General features: G+C 40.4%; 1 protein-coding gene across 1 annotated transcript in view; it reads right to left on the bottom strand.

Annotated features, from left to right (window-relative positions):
- The window catches only part of LOC103254447 (gamma-secretase-activating protein), a gene marked incomplete at its 5' end in the record, with an annotated part of 43,574 nt that overhangs the window by 27,471 nt on the left and 1,285 nt on the right, over positions 1 to 14,818 (bottom strand). Inside the window, 3 exons of the mRNA XM_008052543.2 lie at positions 9,120 to 9,173; positions 12,577 to 12,659; positions 13,219 to 13,288. Of these exons, the coding sequence (XP_008050734.1) occupies positions 9,120 to 9,173; positions 12,577 to 12,659; positions 13,219 to 13,288 (207 nt within the window). The remainder of the gene's footprint in view (positions 1 to 9,119; positions 9,174 to 12,576; positions 12,660 to 13,218; positions 13,289 to 14,818) is intronic.

Genomic DNA, 14,818 nt, shown 5'->3' with positions numbered 1-14,818 from the left:
CCCGGCTGATTTTTTGATTTATTGTAGAGATGAGGTCTTGCTGCCCAAGGCGGGTCTCGAACCCACGGGCTCAGGCAATCCGCTCACCTCAGCCTCCCAAAGGCACAGGATTACAGGCTGAGCCACCGAGCCCGGCCTCACTCCTCCTTTTAAAAAATCCCTCTTCTTACAAACTTTTGGGGGCATACCATTCTTTATAGTTTCACTTTATTTTTAATTGAAAAATAGTAATTGTATATATTTATGGGTTGCGATATGATGTTTCAATGCATGCATACATTGTGGAACAATCAGATCAGGCTAATAAGCATATCCATCTGTCAGCTAAGAAGAAATAGATAAAACAGAACTTTCCATATGTCCAGGGACAGGCTTTAGAGGGGATCCAGCTTCCAATGATTGTATATAAAATCAGTATGTGTTACTTGTATGAGCACTTTTCTGGGGATATGGCCTACAGCTTACTCCAGATTTTCAAAGGAATCCATGGCTTAAAATAGTTTTAAAAAAAAACAAAAACCCACAGAGTTAGAAGAAAGAGTATCTGAAGGTAAAACAAAACAAAAATAAAACTTACATTTAAGTAAGAAACTCTGTTAGCCAAGTCTCAAAAATATTTTCACGTGAACTTACATGTCCTTCAGGGAGGTCACTCGCCTATTTTAATATCTATAATATCTTACAGATATTAAGACAATACAGAAAAAAAGTCAGTTAGTGTATATGTCACAATTTGGTATCTACTAGACAAATGATGAGATTTTTAAAATTAAGAAAATTCACAGAGATCATTGTAAATGGAGGCCTATCTGAAAGCCTGGGAAAAAGACAGCACAGGGGACTGAGATGGACTTAAGTGAAGGAAAAGAAGCGGATTTCCAGGTGGGGCTCTTAGGGTTTGAGTGAAGACTGAGAGACCAGAGCATGGATGCTGGGTTTAGATCAGATGCAGAGTAATAGAACAAACAGCCAAGAACAAGCACTTCACTTCTGTGGTAAAGATACCAGCCTCTACTGTGGGACTCCCAGACTCGGCTACGCATTGGAACCACCTGGGTCCCATCCCCAAATGATTTAACTGGTTTGGGATGTGACTGGGCTTCATGAGTTTTACAAGTTCCCCAGGTGGTCCTAATGTTCGGCTGGGACTGAGAACACTGCTTGAGCATGTCCAAGTAATTCCAGTCACCCTCCCACCCTCAAACATTCTAATCAAACTATACCTCTGGTTTCAAGGCTGATAAAAAACCTGCTGTCCGAAGACGTGTGATTGTGTGGCTTAAACATAGGAGATATGGTTAAAGAGGAGGTTAGGGGAAATCTTTGAGGAATCCTAAACGCCAAGTTAACATCAGCATGCTCATTGGCCCAGAGAATAAAAGTAGCTCCAATGTAACACTTTAGATGTTGTCACCAAGTATGGGGAGAGGAGAGCAGAACCTGTACCATTACATCCTAACAGCCACGGCACACCAGCTCGCCACTTATGCTCAAGGATGAACCTGGGAGCACAGAGAATCACTCTGTCAGTCAATCAGCATCCATCCAAGAGGCCAGGACCGAGGACTGCACACAGCAGGAACAGCAGCAACACAAAACAAAAGTCACACCAGGCCAAGAAGTGCATCACCAGCTACTTGAAGAAAGCTCCTAATGCTTAAAAATATATACACAGAAATATTGTATAAGAAAAATACCCATGGGCTGAGCTACTCCAGGGAGACCCCAGTGTTAGATTTTCAAGGAATGACCAAGAAGCATTTTCCAGCACAAAGAGGAGTTTTGAAATTTTGATTTTGAAAGAAGGAAAATTAAGCCAAGATACTTCTTTAAAAATTATCTTACTTTTTCTCTTAGGATGACATGAAGTCATTGTCCAGTACAACCCTTGTAACTATTCATTGAACAAAGGAACCAATGGTTTACATTAAGGGACTGTTTCCTATTTATACTTTGGATTGCCAATTGATCCAAAAACAAACAAACAAAAAAGGTACTGGCTCACCTGCAAACTACTACTAGAAAAAAAACAGCTGCCTTTCACTTCTAAAAGGTCCTCTGGCATTGGTCCTACTTCTGCTGACCAGCCAGCATCTTCTCACAGGGGAGAAGGCCAACCCTTTGAACCGTGTGCCCCAGACTCAACAACTAGCAGGGCTAACGCATCAATCCAATTTGACTCTTCAGTGTATCCCATGTTGGTATCAGCTTTTTCTTACAAGAGAAATACAGTGGCCCACTCCCTCTAGCCTGGAAAAAATAATACAAAAAATGTCTATATATACAAGACACCACACTAAACTAAGATACTCTCGAGGAACATCCACACACAGGACAAGTGACAAGAACTCCTGGGGTTGTCCACTAAGGGAAATGCATGCTATGACCCAAGGTCTCCTGAATATCAAGGGACTTTCTTTCTCTTCCCCAATATCTAGCAAAAATGTCCACCTACTTGCCCAGCTGGGCAGCTCAATTAGCCATTTTTAATGAGCTGGATTTTTTTTAATGGAATCACTAAATATGGCTCTAAACTATTCCATCTCACAGTGAGCATACGTACTGATCTTGCCCTCCTCTCAATCTTGAGAAGTAAGTACGAAGTCCCCAACCAAAACTATGACTGTGAGTAGCACAGCCTAGAGGCTGGGAGGAGAGGAACAAAAACAAGAACCCTTGATCCTAGGTCTGTTCCTCAATTTCGTCATCTAGGAAGCAGACTGAAGATATACCCATCTCTACAAAAGTGACAGGAATGAATTCACTAGCCCAAAGCACTCTTTCTATTGAGAAATGTTTCTTTGCAGCACCATAAAATTATGGTTTACAATATTCACTGAATTTACTATAAGTAATGTTTCTTTGTAGCACTATAAAATTATGGTTTACAATATTCGACAGATTCACTATAACTAATTGTCCCAGAAAATAACGTGCAAACAGAACTTTAGAAGAAAATCAGGGCTGGGCACGGTGGCTTAAGCCTGTAATCCCAGCACTTTGGGAGACTGAGGCGAGAGGACTGCCTGTGCCCAGGGGTTCGAGACCAGCCTGGGCAACTTGGTGACATCTCCTCTCTACAATAAATCAAGAAAAATTAGCCAGACATGGTGGCACACGTCTATAGTTCCAGCTACTTGGAAGGCTGAGGCGAAAGGATCACATAAGTCCAGCAGGTCGAAGCTGCAGTGGCCGTGAGTGTGCCACTGCACTCCAGCCTGGGAGACAGAGTGAGACTCGAAAAAAAGAAAAATAGAGAAAATCAGTATTTCCCACATAACCAACTGACACTTCTGGTGATGCTACAGATCTTTGTCCAAGCTACAGTTCTAATTTTTTTTAATCGTAAGCTAATACAGTGCAATTGTGCTAATACTTCAGATCCTTAACAGACCTTTTAAGTGATGGTGCTTGTCTGTATTGTGGGGGGTCAAGGGGAAAAAAAAACGGGTTTTTTTGTGCTTCACTAAGTAATTAATTACACTCATGCTACCCCCCAATTAAAGTAGAATTTTTGGTTAACGCTTTTTTTTAATTTTTAATTTTGAAGGTGTGGGGTACAATTCAGGGTTAGGTATACAAAGTTCACCTTGTTGATGAGGTATGCCTCCCCACGCCATCCCTGGCAGCTTCCCACTACTGCCAATCCGGCTCCCCACACCAGGTTTTGTTAACACTTTTTAAGAGAAGAAGCATGTGAACACGTCTCTGAATGGAGAACAGCCCAGGTGTCAACCACTCTTCCCCCAGCTGCTCAGGGACATTAGGCCCTCGATAGACATTGGCAGTAACACCCTCACCCTGAAGAGAAGGAGTTGAAATCTTTCTGGCCTTCCCAGTCTCTGAGTCAGGTAGTTAATCACCTCTAACAAGGGATTAAATACACTAAAGATGTCCAACTTTAGAAAGACTATGGTAAAAATATCTCATCTCTCCATCTGTAGCATAAACATTCTTTTATCTTTATATTTGAGTAAGTTATTGTTTCCATTTTAAAAAAATCTTTACATGCCTCCTATAGTTTTAATAGGTCTCTTCTCACTATAAAACCAAGGGCAATTTTTAATCTTCTAGGAAAGTTGCCACTTCCCTAGAGCAACAGTTTACAAAGGGATAAAAATCACTCTTGGGAATGTCACTACTGATGACATTCCTTTTAAGGAAAAGGTCTTGCTTCAATATACTTAATTTTTTTTTTTTTTTTTTTTTTTGAGTTGGAGTCTCACTCTGTCACCCAGACTGGAGTACAGTGGCCACTCCCAGCCACCGCAGCCTCAATCTGCTGGGCTCTGGCGATCCTTCTGCCTCAGCCTTCCAAGTAGCCGGAATTACAGGCATGCGCTACCACACCCGGCTGATTTTTTGATTTATTGTAGAGACGAGGTCTCGTTGCCCAGGTGGGTCTCGAACCCGTGGGCTCAGGTAATCCACTCACCTCAGCCTCCCAAAGGCACGGGATTACTTAATTTTTTAAAAATTACTTTGAGAACCATTTATAATGAGGAAGTCTTTTGTTTGTCAGGGGACAATTTTCTAATTTAATTTATTTAGCAGCCCTAGCATGTCCATATATGTCTTCATCTGTTTTGGCAGCTATAACCAAATATCATAAATTAGGTGGCTTATAAACAGAAATTTATTTCTCACTGTTCTTCAGACTAGAATGTCCAAAATCAAGGCATAGGTAGACTTGATGTCTGACAAGGGCCGATTTCCAAGACAGCCATATTTTCATCATAACCTCAGGTGGCAGAAGAGACGAGCCAGCCTTCTGGGGTCTGTTCTATAAAGGCACTAATCTTAATCATCAGGGCTCTGCCCTCATGACCTAGTTACCTCCCAAAGGCTCTAACACCTAAAACTATCACCTTGGGGGTTAGGACTTCACCTTTTGAATTTTGAAGAGAGACAAACATTCAGACCACAACAATATATTAAAAATTTGTCAGCTGGGCTCGGTGGCTCAGCCTGTCATCCCAGCACTTTGGGAGGCTGAGGTGAGTGTATTGCCTGAGCCCGCGGGTTCGAGACCCACCTGGGCAACTTGGTGAGACCTCATCTCTACAATAAAATAAAAAATTAGCTGGGCGTGGTAGCGCATGACTGTAGTTCCAGCTACTTGGAAGGCTGAGGCGGAAGGATGCCGGAGCCCAGCAAGTCAAGGCTGCAGTGGCCGGCAGCGGCCACTGCACTCCAGTCTGGGTGACAGAGTGAGACTCCAACTCAAAAAAATAAATAAACAAATAAACATTTGTCAAGTGTTACACTTCATACTAAAAAAAAGTATTTTAGCATACAGAAAGAGGAGGAAAGTATATATCTAGTTCATTTTTCCCTTCCCTCCCTTGACTCCTTATCAGGGTACTAAGGAAAATGAAAGTAAGTATGGTCAGAGTAAACAGGGATCCCATGGGCCTCAAAGAAAGAGTCTGGCAGCAAGCACACGTTCTAAAGTTAATTTGTGATTCAGGTCACTATTGTTCAAGTCAGCTTCTATCAGGAAAGCACGGCAAGAACAATCACATAACTGGGACTTGGGAGGGAGGGGTGGAGGGTGGGACGTGCCACTGCAACCAAGTCCATCACTATATAATTAAGCTGGGACTTGGGGTAGAAGAAGTAGGTTAAAGGCAAAGACAGCAGCTTACAGTGAGTGGTACAATATACGCAAAGATGGGGATACAAGCAGGAGATGTCAGGCCAGGTGCCTTATGGACCAGAAGATACTGATTAGAGTCTCCCAAGCTGAGTGATTGGCGTGGGGATGGAGGGAGCTGGTCAAACCAAATCCAGCACCATCTTCCCTGACCCCAAAGCCAGTTCCAGCAGTATACCGCTTCTCTCTCCTGAGGGAATCATGTCTGCGTAGAGAGGTCATGAAGAGACCTACAATGTTTCAACTTGTCAGGTAACTGCTAGCACATGAACACGTGGGGCCGCCAAAGAGCTCCCAAGCACATGGGGAAACAGCTCACAGGAAACAACTGTCTGCAGACCTGAATACTGAAGATATGGGAGAGAGAGGAAAACGGAGACTAAAGAGAGACTGTCAAAGGAGGAAAAAGACACACAAAAGACATAAAACACATGGAACAAACACCCTTGGAGGACATGCCATTACACACACACACACACACACACACACACACACACACACACACACACACATACACACACAGAAAACAAACCAGAGAATACAAAAGTTAGCTACTTTGTTCCTAAGCAAAGTCAAATCACATTCTTAGATTAAGCCAATGGGTAAAAATTTTAAAGCCCCCTTATCATTCCTTTATGTTTACTTAATTTTTTAAATGAAAACATACAATGTTGGTAAGGTTATAGTAAAACTAATAAACTCATAAGTCCCTTGAAACTATAAATTATCGAAACTTTTGAATACCAATTTAACAAAACCAGAACCAAAAGCTATAAAAATTGCCAGAGTCTTTCACCCAATGATACTCCTGAGGACTTATCCTCAGAGGAATAAATCAAAAGAAAAACCGGCCCAGCATGGTGGCTCACACCTGTAATCCCAGCACTTTGGTAGGCAAAGGCAAGACAACTACCTGAGCCCACGGGTTCAAGACCAGCCTGAGCAACGTGGTGAGAGTTCATCTCTACAATTAAAAAAAAAAATAGCTAGGCGTGGTTCCAGTTACTTGGAAGGCTGAGGTGGAAGGATGACCTGAGCCCTGCAGGCAGACACTGCGGTGGCCATGAGTGGGTGACAGAGTGAGACTCTGAAACAGAAAAAAAAGAAAAAGAAAGAAAAAAGAAAAGCTGTATGTATAAAAATACTCACTACAACATTATTTCTAATAGCAAGAATATTTGTAAACAGGAGATAGAAACAAACTATCCAAAAACAGAAACAAAAAATGAGTTAAGACACAATAACATAGAACAATCCTATGGAATCATGAGAAATGATAAATGATAATTTTATGTAGCAACATAAAAGAAGTTTATGATAATATTATAATTTGTAATATTTATCAAATATCTGTAGATCACAATTTACCACTATGTAAAATACATATACCTGTAACAAAGATCCAGAGGAAGTGGGGGAAAATAGACAGTTGATATGTTAGGAACTGTAGAATTGTGGGTGACATTTTTTCCAAAAATTTTCTTCACTAGTTTGTTGTTTGTCTACTAACAACATGGGTTTGGTAGGACTAGTGGTAAAGGCAGAAACAAATGCTAGGGTAGAATCTCTCTTTTTTTTTTTTTTTTTGAGTTGTAGTCTCACTCTGTCACCCAGACTGGAGGGCAGGGGCATGCTCCCGGCAATCCTTCCACCTCAGCCTTCCAAGTAGCCAAAACTACAGGCACGTGCTACCACGCCTGGCTAATTTTTTATTTATTGTAGAGACGAGGTCTTGCCAAGTTGCCTGGATAGGTCTCAAACTCACAGGTTCAGGCAATCCTCTCGCCTTGGCCTCCCAAATTGCTGGGATTACAGGCTGAGCCACCGAGCCTAGGGGTAGGATCTCTTAATGTAACTTTCAAACTATTACTGAAGGCTGGGCACAGTGTCTCACACCTGAAATCACAGCACTTTGGGAGGCCAAAGTGAGAAGATCATTTGAGACCAGAAGTTCAAGACCAGCCTGGGCAACATAGCGAGATTCTGTCTCTACAAAAAGATTTTTAAAAATCAGCCAGGCATGGTGACACATGCCTGTAATCCAAGCTACTTGGGAAGCTGAGGCAGGAGGATTGCTTGAGCCCAGGATTTCGAGGCTGCAGTGATCTATGATTGTATCCCTGCCTCCAGCCTGAGCAACAGAGCTAGACCCTGTCTAAAAAAAAAGAAAGAAAGAAGAAAACTATCACTGAAATCTTTTTTTTTTTTTCCTTTCATCTTGTTGCATTAGTAGGGCTTCATAACGGCATCATACTTCTGCCTGGAAACCCAGCTCGTCGGTCTACCCTTAAGGATTCTTTTTAGTTTCAAAACCTAGAACCACTAAACCAGCCTCTGAACTGCCCTGCCCTGCTCCCAGTGTATCACCATGACTTCAAATGCCATGGCCTTGCCCCACTGCCCACATCTGGCCTGCTCTTCATAAATCTGAAAGAATCAAATACAAACAAAAGGCAGCAGCACCCTGAGCCGCCCACTGCTGGAAGGTGAGATTTCCCAGTCCACATGCAGCTGTAATTACCAGCAGGCAATTCCAAAAACAACAGGAGCTTCAAGGAAACTGTGCTAAAATACTCCCTAGTTTTTAACTACACATATATTCCTTTCTACTAACCTACTCTTCTGAAACCACCAGATTTCAGAAAAACACTAATAGCTACAACTCAATGTTCAGAGTTGGACTGAGCCCACATAGTGAGCCAATACAGATCACTCTTGAGAAATAGAAAAGCTGTGCTTAGAACCAGAAGAAAATCAGATAGTCCTTGTTGGTCTTAACATTGGAAATTCAGCCAGGTATGGTAGCTCACACCTGTATCCCAGCATTCTGGGAGGCTGAGGCAAGAGGATTGCCAGAGCCTACGGGTTAAAGACCAGTCAGGGCAACTTGGTAAGACCTCGTCTCTGCGATAAATCAAAAAATTAGCCAGGCATGGTGGTGCGCACCTGTGGTTCCAGTTACTTGGAATGCTGAGGCAGAAGGATCGCCTGAGCTCAGCAGGTTAAGGCTGCAGTGGCCATGAGTGTGATAGAGTGAGACTCCTATTCAAAAAAAAAAAGATTGGAAATCCTGTGTGTGTTGGAGGATGAGGAGGAGCATGATGGTGCAAATGAAGTCAAAACAGCTCCCAGGCTCTCTAAAGAGAATCTGCAAGAATTCTTCCAAGCAGGGACTGATCTGAAGTACAGCAGCAAATGCCAGTTCTGGACATTATATATTGAGCACTGTAATTCTCTTCTACCTTTGGGAAGCTTTCACTTTCAAGCACATTCCTAAGATGCAGTACTATCATACTCAGTGACCACTCACCCAGGTAGGATTCTCCAGAGAAACTGCCCTGCCCCCATGCCCCTCCCCTCCCCGCCAGTTTGCAAGCCCTCTGGAATAGCCATAAATAACACTTGGGGCAGCAAAGCTGTGGTCACACTTGTCTGTGATTTGTTGATCACGTTAAGGACTCACCTTCATAAGAGGCAGCTCAATGTCTTCCATCATAAGGGTTATTCCAGGAATTTCCTACAGTGGGAAAAAACACACACACGGCTGTTCAACAGATCAATGCCACTGACTCAAGCTTTCAGGAAGTGTTTTCTACACAGACAGAAGCTGAAGGCAACTTCCAGTTTGCTAACCTCTACTTTAAATAAACCTTGGGGTGTAAAAATAACAGTGAACGCAGCCTCTCTCTTGCCTCAGGAAGGGAAATATTCTTTACAGTCACGATTATAATAGTTGACAGGCTCTCTAAAGGAAAAGACTTTTATGAAGAAAGAGAGAGTAAATAGTGAATTCTTTATCTATCTTCCGTTTAAGTACAAATGAGGCCAATTATATTGCATCAAATGCAATGATAAAGGGGAAATATTCCATTATGTATACTCAATGCTCTCTCTTCTTTCTTCCACTTAAATGTATTATGGTTGTCCCCTGAGCCTCACAAAAAGGAACCAAGCCTAATGGGATTCCTGCATGATTTGAGTGGGTTATTTTTCTGCACTTCATAGTCCACCACAACATCAGAGATAAAAGCTCCCCATTAAGAGTTTCTGCAACAGTATCATGGCAAACCTGACAGGTAAACAAGTCATATCAGGAAGTCCAAATAATAGCATTCTGTTAATGAGTGGGCATTAAAACAGAAATTTAATAAACGAATAAACTTTCAGGATTGCTCCTTATTCACTGTTATTTTGAAAAGTGTGTCCTATGTTAATTATATCATTAGCCTCTCATCTGATCGATTCACCTTTCATTTCCTTAAAAAAAAAAGTAGATAATATATGAGAAAATAATTTAGGATGCATTATGTAGAAATAAAAATTCGTATTTGTTTAAAATTTAAATTCTCTGGAATATACTGATATACAATATTTCTGTGAAAAACAGCATGGCAGCAATAGAGAAATTTTCAGAATATTCAGGTGACTGAGTTGTTCATTGTAACAGTAGAAAGCTTGTGGTGAGATGCTGTGTGAGATGCTGGAGAGGATACGGCGAAAAGGGAACACTTCCACACTATTGGTGGGGGTGTAAACTAATACAACCTCTGTGGAAAACAGTGTGGCAATTCCTAAAAGATCTAAAAATCAACTTTTCATACAACCCCGCAATCCCCCTACTGGAAATATACCCAGAGCATGTCAAATCACTCTAGGAAAAAGATACCTGCACACATATGTTTATTGCAGCATTGTTCACAATAGTAAAAACATGGAACCATCCATGCTGCCCAACGAAAGAGGACTGGATTTTTTTTTTAATATAGTATATACACATGATGGAATATTACGCAGTCATAAAAAAGGAAAAATTTATGAACTTCACAGCAACCTGGACAGACTTGGAATCTATAACACTGAGTGACCTATCAAAGAAACAAAGAACTGAGTATCACATGTTCTCACTTATAAGCGGACCTTGAACAATTATCGTAATACTATAAGTAAAGGATTGGCAGTAGTGGGAAACTGCCAGGGGAGGGCGGGGGCAGGATTGACAGTAGTGGGAATCTTGCCCGGAGATGGGGGGGTGCCACACCTCAGCAGTAAGGGCACCTGCATAGTGAACATTTGTATACTTAACCCTGAATTGTACCCCATCTGCAAAATTTAAAAAATTTAAAAATAAAGAATCGACACTGCTTCATGTAGGTATTCTGCAACAGAGAATACCTCCAAAAAAGTATTACTATTTCACTACAGTTTTAGGTTATAAATAACATTCTAAAATAGGAATAATTGCTTGCAAAGCATAATTCAGTATCTATGTGTAAAAGCACCATGTTCTCTTTAAAAATCCAAGTCAGTTGTCACCACATGGAGGTATGAAATTAATGTTTTCTACTGTGGTAACTTTTTATTGAAGCTGTAGTATGAAGAACATTTGTAGATTAGAGAAAGGAAAAGTAAAGAATTTACATCATTGTAAAGATAAGCACAGACTCATAGAATCTTAAGATTAAAGGAGACCTTTAACGTAACCTACTATAACCGCAAGAGGTTTAAAGCAACATGATAAACCCCAAGATGAGTTCAGTACACAGAGGTTATAACCGCAGGTTTCTTTATATTGCATTTCTTGTGAGACTTCCTGATGTCACTCTTATAGGTCCACAATGGCTCCTCTGCCGCATTGAGTCTTGACAAATGCAAAAGTGATGTGTTGCCTGTCAGGATGATATTCTCACACCACATCCAATTAACACGTGCTCAATCTTCTAACAGCCCTGGGAACTAATGGTCCAGCCCTGCCTCCTGGACACTTTGCACACAGGACATAACAGCAAGGCGTGGAAAGAGAGGGAGTGAAGATGTGCATTTCCTGACTCCAGGGTGGTATGACCTGCAGACTTCCTGCCACAAGACCACAGGGTCTACATGTACATTCACAAGTTTCTGAAACAAAAATGTATAAACCTAGAGAAGGAACAAGCTCAGATCTTTCCCTTAGTATTCTAAGTTTATGTATAAAAATATAATAACCATAACAGTAAAAGACTAGAAATGGGGGCCTTTAGAAAACACTACCACTGTGTATACCAAAGGTTAGAAATGAATCAAACACATTTGATATGTCTTTTTTAAGAACCATATTTAGACATGGTCTAGATACAAAATGGGAAGTGTCACAGTTTATCCTAGGACATATTTTCCTATATCTGTGTTTCCTAAATTCGATTTATTTCTCTAAATATCTTTTTGATACAAACCTCTGCCTCAAGAATAAGCATATAGTTCCGATGTCTAAATATGAAAGAAGAGGCAGAACCTTTTTCAGATGCAGCCTACGCATGGTTTTCACTTGCTGGTTCAGCACAGCTCAGCATGTTCAAGAGAAAATTGAACTGCACCATATTTAAGAGAAGATGAACCATGTTTTAACTCAGTACTTCCTAATTTAAAAGGAGGGAGTCTAGAACAACAGGAAGAAAACATTGAATGAGGTGCTTAACATTGCTGACTTTTACTGATCTTGAAACTCTAACGTTATTAAAGATTTGTTTTGAGGCTGAGGAAAGGGGTCATGCCGGTCTGCATCTACCAAGTATAGTAGCAGTGATTCAGCCATTCCTCATTTATAAAAACCTAATAAATATTTCAATCTACTCTGATAATTTAAAAATCTAAAATACCATTTTATAAAAGTACCATGATAGAGATTTAGTTCTATATGGTAGTAGGAAGTGTAATATCCTGTGTACCTTAGCCTTTTATATAAAAGTTTTACTGCTTTTATATAAACTTTCATCACCAGCAAGGATTCATTATTACTTTTCTGCCAGAAAATTCCAACTCAGTTCCTTATCCGTTAAAACAGAAATGAAATCACAACCTTGATTACTATAACAGAGATGTCCTACAACTTACCCACAACTGTGAATTTATTTCAATTGCATGTGGAATACAAAGTGTTAACTTACTGTATTCCAAGTGAGCACTGAGGAATAAGGCAAAAGTTTGTCCACGTTACTTGTCTCTGGATATACACTCCAATATGAAGAAGCTGAATAGATTTTTAAAAGAGGAAAAAAACAAGGTGTTTTTTACTTTTCTTTAGCAAGGAAGTCAACATTATCATTTAGCCAAGTCAAACAAAGCAACAAAAGTTCATTGCCTTACCCCTCATCCTCAATAGGTTAACCATTAGGGAATTTTATCTACTGATAAAAATGTTCAGATTCGGTTTTTTACAATGAGGTTAATTTCATTTTTTTTTTTAATTAGTACTATAGCTAACCAAAGGACATTATACCACTTTATATGAAGCCAGCCAACACAAAACTGGGCTAAGAAAGTTATATTTTACTGGGAAAAAAATCACTAATAAGGTTACAGAATCAAGATCATATCTTATATCTCATCAGTCTCTGAACAGCCATCACTTCTCACAAAAACCACAAGAGAATGAAATATAATTAGCTGCTGACTGCAATAGAGTTTTTTTTTTTAAGTGCTCCTAAGCAGCATTTTGACAGGTTGAGGCATTCATTATCAATTTACTGCTTTCCCTCAAGCAAAGGGGTCAAGTACCCAACTTAAGGTGCACCATCAGCAACACTTACCAATTATAAATTCCTGAATGAGGTCAAATGAATGGCAGGCAGAGATGTTCTCAGAAATCCACTGAATAATCTTTAAAAAGTAAAACAGAACTCCACTGGTATTTAAGTCTACACTCCACCCCCACCACCAAAGAAATATGAATATATATATATTTTGGAATTGCCTAAGAATATACTCATTTCCACACTTTCTTCAAGATACATAATACAATTCTGGGTAAGACATTATTATAAATGAGGTCCTTTTTATACATCTTTTAAATAAATGTCCTTGGCTGGGACCCAAATAAACCTTCTTCAACCCAATATTTGTTTGTTTTTGCTAGAACAGGTCATGTTCTAGCAAAGCACCAGTGGGAAGAACTGTGGGATACAGAAGAAAACAAAGCAAACGAAACAACTTGGAGGCTGCAGGCCTGAGTTTGAATTCCAGCTGGGAGGTGGTGCCACTGCATTCCACCTTGGGTAACAGAGTGAGACCCCAACTCAAAATAGATAAGCTATTTTATTCCAAACCTATTTATGCTAGTTGTATTGATTTTCACCATTAGGAATGCTGCCACGCCAGCTAATCTTTGTTAACATCATGGTACTACCCTCAAGGGAGGGATCATCCCTGCCAAACCAACAACTCTCTCAATCTCCCTAACCACCCTTCTGGAAGAGTGAAGCTCCCTGTCTGCCATCTCAGAACTGACAAACATCATAAGGCATGCCTAGCAGCAGTGCACACTTACATTTTTGCTCCCATCAATAAGCTATTTTAGGCTTAGCGTGGCGGCTCATGCCGCTAATCCCAACACTTTGGGAGGCCGAGGCAGGAGGATCACTTGAGCCCAGGAGTTCAAGACCAGCCTGGGCAACAGAGCGAGGTCTTGTCTCTACAAAAAGTTAGGTGTGGTGGTACACACCTGAAGTCCCAGTTACATGGGAGGCTGAAGCAGGAGGACCACCTAAGCCCAAGAGGTCAAGGCTGTGATGAGAAGTGATGGTGGCACTGCATTCCAGCTGGGGTAACAGAGTGAGACCCCAACTCAAAATAAATAAATAAGCTGTTTTATTCCAAACCTATTTATGCTAGTCGTATTGATTTTCACAATTAGGTAATTAAATAAAACATTACTATAGACAAGTGAAATATGGATGCAAAAAGAATGTCATTGGGTCAATAAAAACTGAATGCTTCAGAAAAACTCAAAGGCCTGTCTCTAAAACACTAAAAAGCTAGATTAGGTGAGAGAACTATAAAAGAATGGGTCAAGAAAAACGCCTGATATACACAGTTTGCTTTGGAAGGGTCTTTAAATTATTGATCTCTTTAGAAATAAAAACTTTTTAAAGAAACAGAAAGTTAGAGATAACACATTATAGTGATCTTATGCAAGAAAAATTACTTTGAACTCCAATTAGCTGATGCACAAAGAAAGGCCTTAATCTACACCAAAAGATGAGTGTATAAATGTACATTTTTATGTTTTTGGCTAAAATAAAATGTCTAATTTGTCTTTTTGTAATTAACCAGCCACCCACTGGTCTCAACCCAGTTTGTTTTCCGAATCTCTCCAATTTCACAGGGTAAGTATAAAAATTAAGTGACAGA

Source organism: Carlito syrichta, unplaced genomic scaffold (assembly GCF_000164805.1).
Source record: "Carlito syrichta isolate Samal-C Ts95f unplaced genomic scaffold, Tarsius_syrichta-2.0.1 Scaffold280196, whole genome shotgun sequence".
Lineage (NCBI taxonomy): Eukaryota > Metazoa > Chordata > Mammalia > Primates > Tarsiidae > Carlito > Carlito syrichta.
The sequence above is the reverse complement of the archived record's forward strand: the minus strand, read 5'-3'. Positions and strand labels throughout refer to the sequence as shown.